General features: G+C 41.8%; 1 protein-coding gene across 4 annotated transcripts in view; it reads left to right on the top strand.

Annotated features, from left to right (window-relative positions):
• Nucleotides 1-22,402, top strand: part of LOC131139829 (protein unc-13 homolog C) — a 135,925-nt gene that overhangs the window by 49,467 nt on the left and 64,056 nt on the right. For all 4 annotated transcript variants that reach the window (XM_058089739.1, XM_058089740.1, XM_058089741.1 and 1 more), the window contains exons 9-14: nucleotides 2,540-2,681; nucleotides 8,711-8,880; nucleotides 12,109-12,224; nucleotides 14,515-14,678; nucleotides 18,952-19,108; nucleotides 19,302-19,370. In XM_058089739.1, coding sequence (XP_057945722.1) covers nucleotides 2,540-2,681; nucleotides 8,711-8,880; nucleotides 12,109-12,224; nucleotides 14,515-14,678; nucleotides 18,952-19,108; nucleotides 19,302-19,370 — 818 coding nt within the window. The remainder of the gene's footprint in view (nucleotides 1-2,539; nucleotides 2,682-8,710; nucleotides 8,881-12,108; nucleotides 12,225-14,514; nucleotides 14,679-18,951; nucleotides 19,109-19,301; nucleotides 19,371-22,402) is intronic.

Below are 22,402 nucleotides of genomic sequence, written 5' to 3' on the forward strand. Positions count from 1 at the left end.
CATTTTGGGAAGCTGGCAATTTCACAGGTTATTTCATGCTTAATACAACCTAACATTTTTGGGTGGTAGTAAAGGGGAAAATTGATGATCCTTCCCTCGTCAGGAACTTTATTGTCTTCGCCAGCCTTTATAGTAAAAATGGAGCCGTGGAAAAATGGAAATTCAGTTCCTGTCACTGCCTCTTGTACAGTAGCCATACCATTGACAAAAATGAGACCATTCATAAAAATATCATGTAACAGGAAACCATTAAAAGCCATTTACTGGCCTACTTGCATTACATAGTGTTGGACTTAGCCTGTTATAGAAGGAAAGGTCAATAAGGTTGACTCAATCTCAGGCCTCCAATCCATCTCTGCGGTTAACTCCTGTGAGTCAGGCTCAGCTCGGTCACTGCACATCTTGCACTTCTGGCTTGGTCAATACATCAGCAGAGACACAGGGAGGCACAAATAGAGAGGTTTGGAGGGACGGTATTGGAAGATCGGGCTTTGTGATAACCAAGGGTTTCCTCTGTAGTTATACCAAAGGTCTATTGAATGTCCCATTTTAGAAAACAAATATCGAGCGGTTATTTATCATTCCTTAAATAAGCAACGAAACAGCTCTCAGACAGACGCCAGGAGATATTCCACTTCTTCTACTGGAAGAATGCATCTAATGTTAATGTGAAACTGAACAAACAATACAACTACCTTAATAAATATATTCATAAAAAGCATCCATTGGCTTTTATTTAGACAGCATTAATTCACAACAGATGATATCTCAAGACAAATTATACTTGTAGCAAGTCTGGAACCATTAAAGAACCGAAGACTACATTCTGATGACGAGGCAAGGGGATAAACTCAAACAGAACAGACCTTTAAACATGTAATTCCACTTCAGACCACGCCTACCAAATTCGCTAAACTTGGAAAAGGAGCCAAGACCCTCCAACCATCCATTTTCTCTTACTGGGGACGCGGATTTTGCTGGAGCCTACCCCAGCTGTCTTCGAACGACAGGGCGAGGTACACCCTGGACTGGTCAGAGCCAAGACCCAAGATCAGGGGTCTCAATTTCAATTTACCTTGGGGCCACTAGAGCTAGGGTCTGGGCGATACTCTTATACTCTTTTTATTTACACCATATTGCGCAACTGCAGGGTCTTGAGACACATGCTAACTCGCAAACTAGAGAGCTAGCGACCTAAACGGTAGCCTCCAAGTTATTTCCTTTAAACTTAAAAAGCCAAAAACTTACCACTTCCACACGGATAGGGAGGATAACTATTAACAGTTATTTAACCTTTAACATGAACATTAATCAAACGTAATAATTTTTTCTGGGTACATGATACCATACAGCATCCATATCAAACTTGCGCAGGCCGCACTAACATTAAACTTTCATATCAAGGCGGGGGCCTCAAACTAGTGTCCTGCGGGCCACATTGGGCCCGCGGGCCGCGTGTTTGAGACCACTGCCCAAGATAGTCATAGATGAATGTTGATCAAAGTTATGTTTGAACTAAAGCCACTGCCAACCACCATAGATCACAAAATGAGATAATGTAAACAGGTTGTGAATACACAGAAGTTTTGCAAAACCTTCATTCTTGGGTGTACTTTTATTTGGTTGGCTAACTCTGACTGAAGGCAAAATCTGTCCTTGTTTAAGAGAGAGCAAAGGTTTTCTTGGAAACACAAGCATACATACGTATGTCAACTTCTTATTTGGTTTTGTGTACTGCGGACGTAAACAGCCAGAAGGACCCTCTACAGCCTTGCCCCCGATTCTTACCTACATTGAGCTGGACATATATATATATGTAGTCTGAATTATTTAACCAGTCCCTTGCATATTTAATGGCACACTGTCCTTTCCCTCCCCTTTATGGCACGGAGAAATACTACTCACACTTTTTTCTTCCACCTGTATGTGTGGAACTATAGGATCCTGATTCATAGGTCATTCGTCTGATCCAAGTCTGGGAATATTGCTAGCAGCAGGCACACACACACACACACACACACACACAAGGAGATCTACAGCCTGCAGAGGACATTAATTATGGATAGACTTAACACTGCATGCCAAATGAAAAGGAGATGAATCCCATCAATGGATGGAGTCAATGCTGATTTTTACAACCATAGCCAAACAAATTAGGCATTGAAACAAAAAAAAAGTAATCTGCCTTACTAATACACTAAAGTCCTGTGTAAAAATATTCTGCAATGACTTTTGATATGTTTAAATGAAGTGCCAGTGGTTGGTTCAAATTAGGAGTAAAGACAAATGACTCTGATTCTGGCACTAAAGCAACGCAAGGGTGTCTGGGATGGTTCCTCTAAATTATAGACTGCTAAAGTATGGGATGTAGCATCAAAATACCAACAACAGAGGCCTTATTCCCCATTATTACAAGCCATCCAAATGATTGTAAACCGGTAATTTAGGACACAATTGCACACATTGTATTGATTCATGGATACCCAACTGGCAAGTTGTCTATCCTGCCTTGAATTTGCCCTTCTTTTTCCTCCGACAGTCATGAGTGCTCAAGGGCTGCAGGCCAAGGACAAAACGGGCTCCAGCGACCCATACGTCACCGTCCAAGTGGGGAAGACCAAGCGCAGGACAAAAACAATCTTCGGCAACCTCAACCCGGTGTGGGACGAGAGGTTCTACTTGTAAGTGCTCTCTAATAGTCCATTCCAATCATTTGGGAAGGGCTCTTAATCCATTATTTAGCATGTAAACCTGTATAATCAATAGTTAAGAAGGTCATAAGATCTGATAAAACATGCAACACAGCAGCTGCAGCACTGTAAGAGACTTCAGTGGCGGTGCTAACGACAGCCTTGTCGCAGTTTTACGGTAACATCCATCAGGGCGAGCAGCAGAGTTCTTATCCCTGTTGTTTTAACAGCCAAATAAGTTGCTTTAATTGTATGCGGCATATCATTTCCTCCCTTCTGCCCATCTGCCTGCCTTTCCACTGATGTGTAACAGTCCTAGGATTACGACAACTTCACCTGCTTCGAACTTTCCTCTGTAATAACCAATTGTGAACATTCATTCCTTCATTTTCTACCACTTATCCTCACAAGGGTCGCAGGGGATGCTGGAGCCTATCCCAGCTGTCTTCGGGCAAGAGGCGGGGTACACCCTGGACTGGTCGCCAGCCAATCATAGGGCACATATAGACAAACAACCATTCACACTCACATTCATACCTATGGACAATTTGGAGTCGCTAATTAACCTAGCATGTTTTTGGAATGTGGGAGGAAACCAGAGTATCCGGAGAAAACCCACGCATGTACAGGGAGAACATGCAAAAATATGTATGTTATGATGTCAACGGCTTCTATTTTGATTTTTTTTACATCTACCGCGTGGTGCTATTTTATGACAATATTAGTAGTAGTATTATGAAATATACAAACAAATACCAATATGAGTTCAAAATTAAAAACTATTTTAAACATTTTTCCCGTAATGCATTGCATCCAAGCAAAGCATTTATTGGTGCTTGCTGGGGTGCTGCAATTTGGGGTCACTAATTAACCTAGCGTGTTTTTGGAATGTGGGAGGAAACCGGAGTACCCGGAGAAAACCCACGCATGCATGGGGAGAACATGCGAAAATATTTTTTGATGTCAACGGCTTCTCTTTTGATTTTTTTACATCTACCGCATGGTGTTATTTTATGACATTATTAGTCGTAGTATTATGAAATATACAAACAAATACCAATATGAGTTCGAAATCAAAAACTATTTTAAACATTTTTCCCGTAATGCATTGCATCCAAGCAAAGCATTTATTGGTGCTTGGTGGGGTGCTGCAATTTGGAGTCGCTAATTAACCTAGCATGTTTTTGGAATGTGGGAGGAAACTGGAGAAAAACACCCACGCATGCACGGGGAGAACATGCAAAAATATGTTATGATGTCAACGGCTTCTATTTTGATTTTTTTTACATTTACCGCGTGGTGTTATTTTAATGCATTATTAGTAGTAGTATTATGAAATATACAAACAAATACCAATATGAGTTTGAAATCAAAAACTATTTTAAACATTTTTCCTGTAATGCATTGCATCCAAGCAAAGCATTTATTGGTGCTTGGTGGGGTGCTGCAATTTGGAGTCGCTAATTAACCTAGCATGTTTTTGGAATGTGGGAGGAAACTGGAGAAAAACACCCACGCATGCACGGGGAGAACATGCAAAAATATGTTATGATGTCAACGGCTTCTATTTTGATTTTTTTTACATTTACCGCGTGGTGTTATTTTAATGCATTATTAGTAGTAGTATTATGAAATATACAAACAAATACCAATATGAGTTTGAAATCAAAAACTATTTTAAACATTTTTCCTGTAATGCATTGCATCCAAGCAAAGCATTTATTGGTGCTTGCTGGGGTGCTCGCTAATTAACCTAGCATGTTTTTGGAATGTGGGAGGAAACCGGAGAAAAAACCCCCGCATGCACGGGGAGAACATGCAAACTCCACACATAGATAGCCGAGGGTGTGATTTAACTCGGGTCCCCGAACTGTGAGATCTGCGCATTAACCACTCGACCGCCCTGCAGCCCGAAATGATATATGTATATTTTAAATGACAAAATAAGGAAATTCTGAAATTGCTTATGCTTTTGCCTCAATTCCTGCTTTGGCGCATTCATCTATGGTCCAGAGTGCATCGAACTGTGCTTGTGCATAACATTTCAAACAAGTCACATGACAAGGGGGTATTTTGGTGCTCCCTACAGCTATGATTATATTACATTATACTACAATGGACAATTGACTAAATTGACAATTATGGGTTGAAATTAACACTCAATGGGTAGTTGCTATTGTAAATATAGTTCAGGGGACCGTAGAATCTCTTGAGGTTCTGAGCGCTTGCTTCAGTTAATGCATTTGCGGACGTCTGGCATGAATGTAGCTCAAATTCTCTCATCATGTTGGTGTTCTTTAGACCAGAACTAGCGCTAGACAGTGCCTCTCCAGAGTTACCACTAAGTAGTGCACTCCATTTGGTCTCACTGAAGACAATTAACCATCTGTCCATTTCACACAATTGCTGCAATTCTTGATCATTCAATTGATTATGCCTTAATGAGTTACAATATGCAGTCGAGTGGTTAGCGCACAGACCTCACAGCTAGGAGACCAGGGTTAAATTCCACCCTCGGCCATCTCTGTGTGGAGTTTGCATGTTCTCCCCGTGCATGCGTGGGTTTTCTCCGGGTACTCCGGTTTCCTCCCACATTCCAAAAACATGCTAGGTTAATTAGCGACTCCAAATTGCAGCACCCCAGCAAGCACCAATAAATGCTTTGCTTGGATGCAATGCATTACGGGAAAAATGTTTAAAATAGTTTATGATTTCGAACTCATATTGGTATTTGTTTGTATATTTCATACTACTACTACTACTAATGTCATAAAATAACACCACGCGGTAGATGTAAAAAAATCAAAATAGAAGCCGATGACATCATAACATATTTTTGCATGTTCTCCCCGTGCATGCATGGGTTTTTTCTCCGGTTTCCTCCCACATTCCAAAAACATGCTAGGTTAATTAGTAACTCCAAATTGCAGCACCCCAGCAAGCACCAATAAATGCTTTGCTTGGATGCAATGCATTACGGGAAACATTTTTAAAATGGTTTTTGATTTCGAACTTATATTGGTATTTGTTTGTATATTTCATACTACTACTAATAATAATGTAATAAAATAACACCACGCGGTAGATGTAAAAAAAAATCAAAATAGAAGCCGTTTACATCATAACATATTTTTGCATGTTCTCCCCGTGCATGCATGGGTTTTCTCCGGGTATTCCGGTTTCCTCCCACATTCCAAAAACATGCTAGGTTAATTGGTGACTCCAAATTGTCCATAGGTGTGAATGGTTGTTTGTCTATATGTGCCCTGTGATTGGCTGGCGACCAGTCCAGGGTGTACCCCACCTCTTGCCCGAAGACAGCTGGGATAGGCTCCAGCACCCCCCGTGAGGAAAAGCGGTAGAAAATGAATGAATGAATGAGTTACAATATGCTTTGTAATCAAAGGTATATGCTGATTGGGTGAATTGTCAATGTGTTTTAATCCACATGAACTAATGTTTAATATGAATATGTAAATATGCAGCATGGTCATGACCGACGTTATCCTCAGGAAAGCTTCATGAAAGACCAGCAGGAACTGATGTGCAGACGTCAGGGGCGCGCCCATTAAGCTTGACCACAGTCCTCAATCTCATTTGATGTTAAAATACTCTCGACTCAGCATCAGGTTATAAGTCATCAATTACATCATCTCAAGCATAATTTCCTCAAGTCGAGGTCTTCTTTAGCAAAAAAAAAAGTGCCATTCCGCGGATGATAGCGAAGATTCATTCTGATAATGTTTACTACATGGAGGTGAGATGTGACACCATAACCATAACGCCTCAACGACATTAATCAACACATAACAATCAACATAAATGCGTCTTGCCTCCTGATATCAGATTTATGGTACCGTATCTCGGTGTGTTTGATGCCTGTCTGCGCTTCGACGACAATAGCGCTTGACTCGCTATTGTGGCCATGCTTCACTTTCAGGAGTTGCAGGTGATCTGAGCTATGAGGCTAGTAATGTGAGTGGCTGACAAGTGTTTATGAATCACCACACGCTCTCATCCATCGTCACCTTCGCCCGACATTTTTACTCGCCGTGATGCTGCTACTCTTGTGTGAAGGGCTCGCGGTTTAAATATTTCCTCTGGGAGGTTTCTGTCTCTAGCTCTTATTCATATATTATTCTATTGATGAAATATCTGGGATTGATTCGTCAACGCAAAGAAAAAAACACTAATTTGACATGAATTCTGTATCATTTTATAGATGTTAAGTATTACACAACTAACCTGAATATAAGACATTTTTTTTTCCTGAAAAAAAATGTCTGGAAAGTGTTCGATATAGTGTCTTGCGATTTATGCAAATCAACTGAGCTTTTCTTCCTTATTTTAATTGCGGGTGTCTCCATCCGATGTTGCTATCGGCTATTGATTACTGATATAAAAAATTACTGATATTGGCACTCCGAAACACACTTATTCGAGCCAGGATAGAGCCCATGTGTATTTTTTGTTAGTTGGAAAAAGTACGGCGGTCAAGTGGTGAGCACACAGACCTCACAGCTAGGACACTTGAGTTCAATCCCACCCTCGGCCATCTCTGTGTAGAGTTTGCATGTTCTTCTCCGGGTACTCAGGTTTCCTCCCACATTCCAAAAACATGCTAGGTTAATTGGTGACTCCAAATTGTCCATAGGTATGAATGTGAGTGTGAATGGTTGTTTGTCTATATGTGCCCTGTGATTGGCTGGCGACCAGTCCAGGGTGTACCCCACCTCTCGCCCGAAGACAGGATACCGCTTATCCTCATGAGGGATGCGGGGGTGCTGGAGCCTATCCCAGTTAGCGCGCAGGCCTCACAGCTAGGAGACCCAAGTTCAATTCCATGCTCGGCCATCTCCTAACCCTCGTTAGGATAAGTGGTAGAAAATGAATGAATGAATGGAAAAATACATTGCTAACCAGGAGCACAGAACCATTCCATTTTCTTCTGCTTATAGTGGTCCGGGTCATGGGGCAGCAGTTTTTCATCTATATGCATTTCAAACTGTTTTTTGTGTATAAAACTATAATTGTAAAGCTAAAAAAAATTTTTTTGTTAACATTTTTGGCTGTATAGAGTGGATGAATTGGATTGGCAGTTTTTCTTATAGGTAGCATTTATTCAGTTAGCTTTGTAATCTGTGTTTTAATGTTGTTTAATGTTTAATGAAACCAAAAAATAAATGTTCATAAAAAAACTCTATACAGCCGAGACCACTCATAGACCAGCTCCACACCTGTAACGAGGCTCCAGTGGTGGCTGTAATAAAACTCCCCCATTACTACAGGGATGTAGATTAATCGAGTGATACATTACTATGTGCTTAGCAGAGAGCAAAATCCCAGACTTGTGCAGCTGCAGCATCGGGCTTCCCGAAGAAAGGGATTAGCGCGGGAACACTATGGGAACCGTTACTGTGGATTTTGCACCCAAGATGTCATTAGAACAAGTCGTAATCTGTTGGTTTTAATCGTGGGCAAAGACCCTCTGACCCCCATCCGTGTCATTATGGTGAAGCGCACCCCCCATCCTCTCTGCTGAGCTGACTCCCGATAGGACAGAAGCTTATTTTACATAATGATGTTTTCACAAATAGATAATCCTGGTGAACGAGACACAGTCATTCTTGTGTAACATGCAGCTCTGCTCTGATGATGTTTGCATGCACAGAGACAACAGTCATGCAGTGGAAAAGGTCACACGGCGTCTTGGGGTGATTCTTCCTGCCAGGCAAAACAGCACTTTTATGCACAAACTCAAACGCCAGGCATGCCCATATGCACACACAAAAACACTTTCAAGCGATGACGGGAGAGAATTGTTATTATGCTCGTCTATAAAAAGAAATGTGCGTGCATGTCTGTGTTTATCTCCAATTGTGTGTTTGACATTAAGTCATTCTGCTTTGCTGAACGCCCCGACCTGATGAGCTGTCACTGAACGCGGCGTCGCCCACTGTTGAACGCGGCGGTGCCTGCTGATTGCTCTGACCGACGGATTTCTGTTTTGCCGTTCGCAGTGAATGTCACAACGCCACCGATCGCATCAAGGTGCGTGTGTGGGACGAGGACGATGACATCAAGTCGCGGGTGAAGCAGCATTTTAAGCGTGAGTCGGACGACTTCCTGGGCCAGACCATCATTGAAGTCCGCACCCTCAGTGGAGAAATGGATGTTTGGTACAACTTAGGTATGTATCTCCTGTTAGTACTGACTGACAATACGCAGTCACCCGGCTCCTTAAAGTGAAATCATTTCATGCCAAAACTACTATGATACTGTGGAGATTTCACCATAGCTTTTCACCGGTCAATGACAAATAAACCCCCAGTCGACGTGCTGATGCAACAGCGCCTCTGCTGGTCACAGTCAAGTATTGCACTCAATTATGAAACCTTTGATAACTTCGACAAAATCAACAATTATTTCAACACAATTGTCAGAATTCTGACAGGTCCCCCATTTTGCAAAATCTGCTTTTTAATGACGTTCGAACTCCAGCCGTAACAACCAATCAATAATTAATCTAATTAATTAATTAATCAATCAATGATCGGTGTAAATATTCTCTGATTTCCGCTTATTAAAATTTCATTTTCTACCCCTTATCATTCATTTTCTACCGCGATTTCCTCACGAGGGTCGCAGGGGGTGCTGGAGCCTATCCCAGCTGTCTTCGGGCAAGAGGCGGGGTACACCCTGTACTGGTCGCCAGCCAATCACAGGGCACATATAGACAAACAACCATTCACACTCACATTCATACACATTAATTCAGTCGCCAATTAACCGGATGGCCGAGGGTGGAATTGAACTCAGGTCTCCGAGCAGTGTGGCCTGCGTGCTAACCACTCGGTCGCCGTGCAGTACCTATTATCTTTATGTTTTAGGCAAAACAAGATATTCACACACATAAGCTTTGTCAAAGAGTGACATTGCGGACCAAAATTGATTGTGTTTGATTAATCGAAACAACAATCTTCAGATTAATCTACTGTCGTTGCAGCCCTACTTCTAACTGAAGTATGTTCCCCTAGATGCTGTTTATGAGTACCCAATGTGAGAACAATTCATCATCTGCTTCACTTGTTTGCTCTACTTTTGAAAGGAAACTTGCCTTTGGAGTTCTGGGTTTTAGCAAGTGTTCATTCAGTAGCTGTGTGTACCGCCCCTGGCTAGACGAGCACGCCCCGTGTGTACGCCCACCACTTCACAGAAGACAGTTTTGTAAAGAGGCTTTGCTACATATCTTGAAATAAATAGCGGGCTAACCCACTTACTTATTTAAATTGTATAACATGGGACTATTAAAGTTTGAAGCTGATTGATTGATAACTGGGGCTGCACGGCGGTTGAGTGGTTAGCGCGCAGACCTCACAGCTAGGAGACCAGGGTTCAATCCCACTCTCGGCCATCTCTGTGTGGAGTTTGCATGTTCTCCCCGTGCATGCGTGGGTTTTCTCCGGGTACTCCAAAAACATTCCAAAAACATGCTAGGTTAATTGGCGACTCCAAATTGTCCATACATACTTCAGTTAGAACTAGGGCTGCAGCGACAGATTATTATCTTAGTAGATTAATCTGAAGATTGTTGTTTCGATTAATCAAACACAATCAATTTTGGTCCGCAACGTCACTCTTTTACAAAGCTTATGTGTGTGAATATCTTGTTTTGCCTAAAACATAAAATTAATAGGTACTGCACGGCGACTGAGTGGTTAGCATGCAGGCCACACAGCTCGGAGACCCGAGTTCAATTCCACTCTGGGCCATCAGGTTAATTGGCGACTCCAAATTGTCCATAGGTATGAATGTGAGTGTGAATGGTTGTTTGTCTATATGTGCTCTGTGACTGGCTGGCAACCAGTCCAGGGTGTACCCCGCCTCTTGCCCGAAGACAGCTGGGATAGGCTCCAGCACCCCCGCGACCCTCGTGAGGAAAAAGCGGTAGAAAATTAATGAATGAATGAATGTGTGTGAATATCTTGTTTTGCCTAAAACATAAAGTTAATAGGTACTGCACGGCGATGAGTGGTTAGCATGCAGGCCACACAGCTCGGAGACCCGAGTTCAATTCCACCCTCGGCCATCAGGTTAATTGGCGACTCCAAATTATCCATAGGTATGAATGTGAGTGTGAATGGTTGTTTGTCTATATGTGCCCTGTGATTGGCTGGCGACCAGTCCAGGGTGTACCCCGCCTCCCGCCCCGAAGACTGCTGGGATAGGCTCCAGCACCCTCATGAGGATAAGCGGTAGAAAATGAATGAATGATTGATAACTGGATGTGGTGTGCAATAACAAAAGCTTATACATTAAAAAAGTAAACCAATTTACATAAAATGATTAACTTGATAACTTGTATGTTATTGTCACTTTAAATTCCAATTCCAGTTATCAGTGGTGGTTATCCCACTTAAATGCATTAGAAATCCACACCCGGGCGTCCCCTACAAAAAAATCCCATTACACCCCAGCCACAGTGTAACCATTATATCCTTTCCCATCCAATAACCATTCCACTCAAAGATAGGAGGATAAATTCATGGTCAGATCAAGTGTGTGCTCCAGTTGAGGCCATCAGTAGCGCTCAAGTAGGAAGGAATGCATGGCGCCCTGCGGTTCCGTATGCAGTCTTCTTCCGCTATTTCCGCTCGCCCATCAGATTTGAATGGCGGCTCTAATAGCACAGTATTGTTTTTGCCTCTTAGATTAAAAGGAAGCAATTTGTGCAAATAGTGACCCGCCTCGCCAGGTGCCACCATTCAGAGTCCCTTTAAATACCCACGATGAATATATAAAAGCCCAAGTGGGTGTCAGTCCCATCCAAATGTACTCCCCTCTTCAGCTTGTCTACAATATCGATCTCTTTGTCATGTAATTAATTCTCACTTGAGGGGAATATCACTTATTTATTTTGTACATGAAACCACAGGGGGCGCTGTTGGAAATCCACCAACATAATAACAAACTCCATTTGTGTGTTTGCATTTACAATAAACCTGATTTATTCCACCTGTTATAGCCACTACAATTATGAATGCAAGTGTATTCATGGAGATTATGATATGGCTTTTATATTATATGGCGCCATTTAACATCACGTCATGCTATCAGTGATGCTTGGAATTTACAGTGTATGTTATGTGTTTTGATAATATGATTAACGTGCTTTATGGCGGTTTCATGTGCTTGTTATGATGCGGCCAAGGACAAACATTGTTACATTGGTAAATTGTATATGTTTTTTAATGGTACATTATATATCGCTCAGTGAAGCGAGCAATATTTTGGAAACTTTGGTGGGGGGGGGGGGTGATGATGCATTTTTTTCTTTTGTTACTTTTCATATCAGAGGATCAGTCCCTTGGATTTGTATGGAATAAATTGTAAGGCACGGTTATGTTTTTTTTTACAGATAAGAGAACCGACAAATCCGCTGTATCCGGCGCCATTAGACTCAAGATCAGTGTGGAGATGAAAGGGGAGGAAAACGTGGTCCCGCCACACGGCCAATACACCTGTTTACATGAGGTAAGAATGATCATTAATGGATTAACCTGTATGGATTGTGGCTGATTACTAAACAACTAATCACTAATATTTTGGTATTATACACCTAAAAGCTGGATATAAGGGTACTGTATTTACCAATTCTACCAAAGACAAATATAAATACTAATTGGCCATTGATGGCAGGTGACGTAAACTCATCCGTTACAGAAACAGAGCCCAATAATTTTGGTTCCTTCATACAACAAACAATATTCCATACAGCTCTACCAAACAGTCGAAATTAACTTTTACTATGTGTAAACAATTATTGGTCATTTCCTTTTTAAGTAAACCTTCTGATTGTAAAATATCCATGATAAGTCATTTATGGGTGACAGAAAAATAACAATAGAAAAACAAACCTTTAAGGATATTTAAGCCGACACTATATACTGTATTTGTGGTCATGGTTTTCCAGAAATATATAAATTAATGAATTGCGCTGTTTCACTGTTGAATACGGCATATCATAAATCATATAGAATCATATTGAAGCAGGTTTTATGTATTTTTATTTTGCATAAGCAGTAAGCATTTCAAAGCGTAACAGTTGCTAAATAGCACACAATAGAAATTTAAGAAATTTAGAAGATGCGTTCAAAGACGCTGTAAATGATATGTAGTATTCTACATTGGTCTCTTAGGTGTCAGTCATGTTTTAGTGAGACACACTAACTTGATTGCCGGGCAAAAAAAAAAAAAAAACCTGATAAAAACACAGGCAAGGTGATAAACGGCAAGGTGAAACTCAACTCTGAACACTGAGCATCACTTCCTGTACGCCGGCCACTCGGGAACACATTTGTAGAAACACACATGAGCACATCAAGTCTTTAAGGGCTCATTTAGTCTTAATATGTCTACTAAATTGGGTAATACGAGTGTAAAGGTGACTGTAGGGGTGTTAGTTCATGCTGAGAGGGCTCTAATAATCGAAAAAAAACTGTTTTTCTTTGTCCTAACTACAAAAATTTCAATTAATAAATAAGGGATTGTACGTCGGGTCTGGAACCAATTAACTGCGATAAACAGGAAATTATTGTCCATGCAAATTATTACTGAAATGCAGTGATGCCAGGCATTTATAGATCGATAAACTGATAACTACACATCCAAAATAGCTATGATATTCAGGTGAGATGATTAAGCATATTCAGATGTTTCTTTAAATAATATGATGATTGGGAAGTGAGACTCTTTCACTGTATGTTCTGAACTCCTGTTTCCATGCCAATGTGAGCAATGTAGCTAATCTCTAGCTGACGACATGCGGACTTCTTTAGACAATAACCCCGTTGAGATTCAGACCACAGATCCAAGTAGTTCACTCCATTTTGAGAGTCATTGAAAGTTAATAAAATGTTTCCTCCAGTGCAGGGGTCTCAAACACGTGGCCCGCGGGCCCAATGTGGCCCACAGGACACTAGTTTGAGGCCCCCACCTTGATATGAAAGTTTAATGTTAGTGCGGCCCGCGCAAGTTTGATATGGATGCTGTATGGTATCATGTACCCAGAAAAAATTATTACGTTTGATTAATGTTCATGTTAAAGGTTAAATAACTGTTAATAGTTATCCTCCCTATCCGTGTGGAAGTGGTACGTTTTTGGCTTTTTAAGTTTAAAGGAAATAACTTGAAGGCTACCGTTTAGGTCGCTAGCTCTCGAGTTTGCGAGTTAGCATGTGTCTCAAGACCCTGCAGTTCCGCAATATGTTGTAAATAAAAAGAGTATAAATGTGACTATAGTCGTGTTTTGTCATGTCTACAGGGCTCTAATAATGCTTTGTTCATTTTAATCTGAAAAAATAATTTGTCTACCCACCAACTATATGTGGTTTCTTAAGTTTGTATTATTTGCCGTTTTATTATTATTATATATATTTATTTATTACTGATTGATTGATTTTCTTTATTCTTGATTTGTTTATTTATTTTTTATCTGATTTTGTGTAGAAAAATAAAAAGTAAGATATTTGAGAACAGTGGAATGTTTTATCAGAGCTTTTCTTGTAGAAAATTGGAACCAAAGCAACGTTTTTTTTTTAATTTTTTATTTTTAATAAATGCGTTTTTTTTTTGTTTTTTGTTTTTTGAAAACCTGATGCGGGCCAGTCTCACCCGGACCCGAGCTCCAGTGGCCCCCAAGTAAATTGAGTTTGAGACCCCTGCTCTAGTGCCTAAAGCGTGCTATACATTGCATCTCTTTTCTAACCCTTCACGACACAGTCCTCCATCACCTCAAAGCGCTGTCCCACCTTATCTTTTTTAGAACCTGTTCCACTACTTGACCGAGGGCAGGAACAACGGCGTTGTGAAGATCCCGCAGGTGAAGGGTGAAGAAGCATGGAAGGTCTACTTTGACGACGTGTCCCAAGAGATAGTGGACGAGTTCGCCATGAGATACGGAGTGGAGTCCATCTATCAGGCTATGACGTGAGTACCACCCTGATCTATGGTCCCGCACCTCAACCATCTGTCACTGTCTCATCCCAGAGAGTGGAGGGGATTCAGGATAGAGGAGAAGAAGAGAAGTTAAAGTAATGTTTCATCAGCAAAACTCAGAGCTCAAAGGATTATTGAGTTTCCAAGTTTGATTGATTAATTGCTCGGCCTCCTGGAAAAACTGAATGCTGTGTTGGTCACATTGATTCCAGACACACATAAACTTTCAGCATCTTTCACTTCTTCTCGCTGTCTTCCTGATCCAGAACGACCCCATTCATTGAAACAAGTCAAAGCAAAATTCTGGTCCAAAGGTCTAGGGATTCAGAACTTTACTGAAAAATAGGAGAGTTGAGATCAAACACTGGACACAACGTAGTTCTGAAGTCTTTCTGACAATGTCAACTGAACTAAAAAGGGAACCTGTAATCCATTTGACCGTCCATCCATGTTTTTCTACTTAACCGGGTCCGGGTCACGGGGGCAGCAGTCTCAATAGAGACGTCCAAACTTCCCGGTCCCGCTCCTAGTTGCAGCAGAAGGACACCGAGGCATTCCTAGGCTATCTCTGAGACATTATACTTCCGTAATATCCTGTGTCTGCCCTGGGGCCTTCTCTCTGCTGGGCATGCCCTGGAACACTTCACCGGGAAGGCATCCGGGATGAGATGCCGGAGCCACCTCAACTGGCTCCTCTCGATATGAAGGATAAGTAATCATAATTTAATGCTGACAGCATTCAAAATCTATAATTTTCAAAATTTTTGAAAAATTATCGAAAAGTTTCAAAATTTTTGAAAAATTATCGAAAAGTTTCAAAATTTTTGAAAAATTATTGAAAAGTTTCAAAATTTTCGATAATTTTTTAGTTTTCATTGGAAAATGGTGACAATTTCAACCAGTTTTCAACAGGTTTTTATACTGGTGCCCAAGTGGTGAAAATAAACATCTGCAATGACTTTAACTGGGCGGCACGGCGTCGAGTGGTTAGCGCAGACCTCACAGCTACAAGACCCGGGTTGAATTCCACCCTCGGCCATCTCTGTGTGGAGTTTGCATGTTCTCTCCGTGCATGCGTGGGTTTTCTCCGGGTACTCCGGTTTCCTCCCACATTCCAAAAACATGCTAGGTTAATTGGCGATTAATTGTCCATAGGTATGAATGTGAGTGTGAATGGTTGTTTGTCTATATGTACCCTGGGTGTACCCCGCCTCTTGCCCGAAGACAGCTGGGATAGGCTCTAGCACCCCCGCGACCCTCGTGAAGAAAAAGCGGTATAAAATGAATGCATGAATGAATGAATGAATGAATGACTCTAACTGCTGTTTTTGCACTTTCATATTTACAGTACCCCAGCTAGTTAACAGCTAGTAGATCGTAGCTACAACTTGTGCCCATTAAATGTTAGCACAGACCTACATGAAGATCTAACTCCAGGAATTCATTAAAACTGCTAGATAGGCCCATTTCCCTAAATTTCCCATGAATAATGTATGAACCTTAATGGAAACACTCAATGGCAACAAGAAGTTGTGCAATTAGGTGGTGATCCAAATGAAGATTGTGTGTGTCTGTGTTCTATACAGAGATGTGCTATTTCCTTTTACTACTTGTAGTTAATCACAAACACTGGACCAGATTAATAGTTATAGTATTACTATTAATAGTTAATATTATTTTTGTTATTTAAAATCTGGTTCACGGGGCGGCACGGCGGTCTAGTGGTTAGCGCGCAGACCTCACAGCTAGGAGACCAGGGTTCAATTCCACCCTCGGCCATCTCTGTGTGGAGTTTGCATGTTCTCCCCGTGCATGCGTGGGTTTTCTCCGGGTACTCCGGTTTCCTCCCACATTCCAAAAACATGCTAGGTTAATTGGCCACTCCAAATTGTCCATAGGTATGAATGTGAGTGTGAATGGTTGTTTGTCTATATGTGCCCTGTGATTGGCTGGCGACCAGTCCAGGGAGTACGCCGCCTCTCGCTCAAAGACAGCTGGGATAGGCTCCAGCACCCTCGCGACCCTCGTGAGGAAAAGCGGTAGAAAATGAATGAATGAAAATCTGGTTCACATTTGAGATGATGTAAACGCAACAGCACCAAATTTCACTTCAAATCAAACCGAGACCCATCGCTCTCACATGGTCTTTGTACACTTTCTTGGTGCACACCAGGGTTTTTGATGATCACATACCGTAGAAGCAGAGCAATTCCATTCACCCGAACCAAACATGACAAGTGTGCAAGCGTCCTAATAGAAACCACCTGTCCAAATAACTCTATTCCTCTTCAGCCTCCGCTGCCTCCAAGCAAGGTGGTACAGCACTAAGAGGAGCAATTGGCTCATGGGATTAAGCTCTCAAAGAAGCATAGGACTTTACCAGATGTCCTCATCACTCAGTTTGCATCAATCTCCTTGCTCGGCCGTGCTGCAAGTGCTCCTTCATAATTCTGGAGGCTAAAAGCAGCGTAATTAAGCATGCCTCCGGATGACTGCGGAACCTGTACCGGGAGGATTACTGCACGTGCCTGGGAGGAAGTTTCTTCACATTCAGACTGCAGACTTTTCAGACTACTCTTACGGCATTCTAAGTATTCTTAAACAGCATTTTCAACCCGAAAATATTTATACGTCCTTTACGTTTGATGACGAGGTGATGATGTAACTCTACAATTGAAGAGAGCATGTTCGATGCAGTTTTAAGCCGAAAAAACAACCACAGGTGGCAGAAGTGAATTTTATAAGAACCAGGCCTGCATCTCTCCCATTGAAATAGACGCTACGTAGCAACCAGGAAGTGAAAAGGCATCTCGCCGTGTTGTGCAAAGGAAGTTGCACATTGAATGGAAGTTTTATCGCATGCACATACATACGTAGTTCAGTTGAAAATGTGAAAATTGTAAATAGTCAGTGGTGCTTATACTTTTTGTGTTATGTTGTGGCATGAATGTTTATACTGTATACGGCTAAATATGTGCCAAAGTGAAAGTCATGCTTTTTCGGGAAAATGCCTTTTTTTTTGTTGAGAACTGATATTTTGCTATGTTCTACTGCTGATTACTAAAAGGTAGAAACAAACTTTTTTTCTGTGATGAAAGAAGAGTCTAATATTTCTTTTGATACGTATATACAATATCAATATCAATATCAACGCCTGCTAGCTGGCCCTGTGAGGCGAATCTGAAACCTGATTGCTTAAAAAACAGCCCCATTACAAATAAATGGTAAGTAGCATAGGCCAGAATTACTGATTCTGAAGGCCCTTGGTACATTATGTTGACATGGCAACACATGCTGACATCTGATTGGACAAAATAAAACTGTACATACTGTATACTCATACTTAATTTTCTACCGCTTATCCTCATCAGGGTCACGGGGGTGCTGGAGCCTATCCCAGCTGTCTTCAGGCGAGAGGCGGGGTACACCCTGGACTGGTGGCCAGCCAATCACAGGGCACATATAGACAAACAACCATTCACACTCACATTCATACCTATGGACAATTTGGAGTCGCCAATTAACCTAGCATGTTTTGGGGAGGAAACCGGAGTACCCAGAGTAGAATTGAACTCTGGTCTCCTAGCTGTGAGGCCTGCGCGCTAACCACTCGATGCATTGTAGGTCAGCGCTCTTGATTGTGTTTAGGCCAGCAGAGAAGGCTTTCCTGGCCCTGACTGCACACTTTGGATATTTTCATTCCTAGCGGCTGAATGCATCCACTGAACGTTTGTTTTAGCACCCCCCACATGAATCAGCGGTTCCCAAAATTTTATTGCACATTTGGTAAAGTCTCACATGAGCACCGATGAATAGATAAGTAACCATCCTACATATATTTTTATTAAACTTTGATATCTGCATCTTTTCATAAGAATGAGTTGAATTTTCTCAAGTCAGAAACGGGTAACAAACCATGAGCATTAACAGCTGTGGCTGTAGGCAACCTTTGATTTACAACTTGATGCATACAACTTGATCCATCTTGTATCTTTAATGAAATGGCTCACAATATACAATATATATATCCATGTATAATTCATCCACTATCTCCTTGTCTTCCAATATGAACTCATCCATCAAAGGAGATTGCTTGGACCATCAGTGATGTGGCGATTACTTAAGGACGTATTGATTCATGTATGCATACGCCAGCCATCTTTCCACACTTGAATGTGTACGCCATGTAATGTTCTTAATTGTTTTCCACAGGAATAAGACGCAGAAGCACTAGTTGATAATTACAGCTTATTTCCCACTGCAGGCATTTCTCCTGTTTGTCCGGAAAATACATGTGTCCCGGTGTGCCGGCAGTGATGAGTAACCTGCTGGCCAACATCAACGCCTATTTCGCCCACACCACAACCACCACCACAACCACCGCCTCCGCTTCAGACCGATTTGCTGCTTCGAACTTTGGGGTCAGTGTATTCAGTATTGTGTTATTTCATAGGAATTAATTCTGCAATCAAGAATCTGAATGTTCTGAACTCCTGTTTCCATATCAGTATCGTATAATTCAGTCTGGCTCATATGAAATAATGTTACCATGTTATATAATGTTATCATTACAGTGACTAAAATGTGTATTATTTATATTTCTTGTCCCAATAGAGAGAAAAATTTGTCAAATTACTAGACCAGCTGCACAACTCGCTGAGGATCGACCTCTCCAAGTATCGCGTAAGTGTTAATATTTTCCACAAAGTATATTTGGAACGTTGACTGCTCATATCAGCTGTGAAAGGTGAACCATCAGGAAGGTTCTATAAATGTCAACCATGCTGTGTGTCTAATGACATGGAACTAAGGTCACCTTACAATGAACCCCCCCCCACACATTTCAGTCATCATTTTATGACAGCTTCTTTAGGGACAGCACTATAGGAATGAAACTTTGATATACTTCAGAGTAGTCAGTGCCTGATTATGCATTATAGTTTTAATATCCACTGAGAATGAGTCAACACACATTTTTGTCGAAATAGCTGGCAACACAAGTGAATAAGAGGAGGATTGTCTTACTTACAGTCAAGCATGGTGGTAAGCATCATAGTCTGGACCTGCATGAGTGCTGTTACCACTGTGGAGAGCTGTGGTTCCATTCCCTCCCTTGGGAAACTGACACGGCTATACACTATACACTGACTACTCTAAAATATGGACCTAGGTATCTAAGTACCATTCATTCATTCATTTTCTACCGCTTATCCTCACGAAGATCTCAGAGGATGCTGGAGCCTATCCCAGCTGTCTTCAGGCGAGAGGCAGGGTACACCCTGGACTGGTCGCCAGCCAATCACAGGGCACATATAGACAAACAACCATTCACACTCACATTCATACATATTAATTCAGTCGCCAATTAACCTGATGGGCGAGGGTGGAATTGAACTTGTGTCTCCTAGCTGTGTGGCCTGTGTGCTAACCACTATTGTTATATTTTAGGCAAAACAAGATATTGACACACATAAGCTTTGACTATGGAAAAGAGTGACATTTTACATTGTGGACCAAAACATTGATTGTGGTTGATTAATCGTAACAACAATCTTCAGATTAATCTACTAAAAAATAATCTGTCGTTGCAGCCCTAGTTCTAACTGACAATTTGGAGTCACCAATTAACCTAGCATGTTTTTGGAATGTGGGAGGAAACCGGAGTCCCATGCAAACTCCACACAGAGATTGCCGAGGGTGGAATTGAACTTGAGTCTCCTAGCTGCGAGGCCTGTGCGCTAACCACTCGAGCACCGTGCAGCCCATCTAAGTACCAATGTATTTAAAAAAAATCTACTCTAAAAATGACAAGTGGACGTGTCGCTTCTCCAGCATCATGTGTCTGTTTGTTTAAGCGATGGATGTTGACTCTTCATGGTCAGTAGTTTGGTAACTTTCCAACATTTGCTCCTGTGGCACAGATGTTCTACTGTACATGGAGGATTTTCCAGTTGACCTGTTAGACACACACCATGGTGTGTTTGATGACAAGCGCAGGCAGGCAAGGCAGGCAGGCAGGGAGGGAAGCACAGTGTCGTTTTCTTTTTTTTTTTATGCGGAGGTGCGTTATTTACACCCGTGGCGTTGTTCCTACGTGATGATGTGATCTATTTGTGCAGTAAACTACAGTAATGTACAATATAGTGATGGCACCGCAATTAGGACTTGGCCCAGCTTTCTGTAGAGGTTTCTTGGCAGCAACACTCTCCAACAAATCTCCTTCAAACTTTCAAGGATTATTTGTCTGTGTCAGAGCAAGAACACAATCAATTTTTGGAGTCATATCTCAACCTAGATGGTTAGTGTAGCTGAGGACAAAGGTCAAATTGATGTCATGGTCTGGATCACCTTTTTGCTGGTCATAATGTTCAACAAATCTTCTCCAAAACCTTCTTCTGTGTCAAAACAGAAATGCTATCTAGACAACTGGGCACCGCCATGTTTCTTATTACCAGCCTACTGGTAAGCCTACTTAAGAGGCGGCACGCAGACCTCACAGCTAGGAGGCCAGGGTTCAATTCCACCCTCGGGCATCTCTGTGTGGAGTTTGCATGTTCTCCCCGTGCATGCGGGTACTCCGGTTTCCTTCCACATTCCAAAAACATGCTAGGTTAATTGGCGACTCCAAACTGTCCATAGGTATGAATGTGAGTGTGAATGGTTGTTTGTCTATATGTGCCCTGTGATTGGCTGGCGACCAGTCCAGAGTGTACCCCGCCTCCCGCCCAAAGACAGCTGGGATAGGCTCCAGCACCCCCCGTGACCCTCGTGAGGAAAAAGCGGTAGAAAATGAATGAATGAATGAATCTTAAGAGTGGTAATATTCCCCAAATCATGCATTTTTCTTGTGGCCTGGTCTGTATTTTAATGTTCTTATGTCATTAAAAAAAAAACAACAATTTAAAAGTGAAACATGCCAGAATAAAAACACAGTCTTGCCTCTCCGAAAGCCGGGCCATGAAAGGTGCAGCGCTATTCTACTCAGGCAGATTGAATTCCTGACTTTTAGTACATAAGCTTCCAGAACAATCCTATGAGCGCTAATCCTGTTAGACACACACACACACACATTTACATCCATACACATGCGCCCACATGCAGGTACATCATGCACTTTAACCCCCCTCGCTCTTTTTTTTTTTTCTCTCTGTGTGCTCACCTGAGCACCATTCCGTCAGATACAGACTCCAGCCAGCTGGTGGCGCCACGCAGTGAACCGAGGCTGACCCTCACACGTTTGAAGAAAGGCAACGTGTCAGTTTGTTAGTGAGGGAGTGCTTGATAACAGCTGATGCTGCTTTTGAGTGTACCGCCGCATCATGGTCGGACATGATGAATTAGAACACATTGCTAAAGATCTGATGGTCAGTCTGCTGTTGTTCAGGATTTAATGCAAACCTGTTCAGGAGTCATAGATCTTCTATATGATAAGAGCTCACTGCTACTTTAAAATAGTAGTCAAAAATCCTCAATGAAAAAGAATGCTCTGCTGTTTTTAGCACCTCCTGCAACAATGCTAGTCAAAGATCCTTTATATGACAGGACTATTCTGCTGTACTTAGTTCTCCTTGATATGACAAAAGGGCTCTGCAGTTTTTTACGACCTACAGCAAAAATGTCAGTCAAAGAATCTTCTGGGCCGGTGCCAGTTGGTGCCAGTTGGTGCCAAGATTATGTGAATCACATAATCTTTGGCACCAACTGGCGCCGGCCCA

The sequence above is a fragment of the Doryrhamphus excisus genome, chromosome 12, assembly GCF_030265055.1.
Source record: "Doryrhamphus excisus isolate RoL2022-K1 chromosome 12, RoL_Dexc_1.0, whole genome shotgun sequence".
NCBI lineage: Eukaryota > Metazoa > Chordata > Actinopteri > Syngnathiformes > Syngnathidae > Doryrhamphus > Doryrhamphus excisus.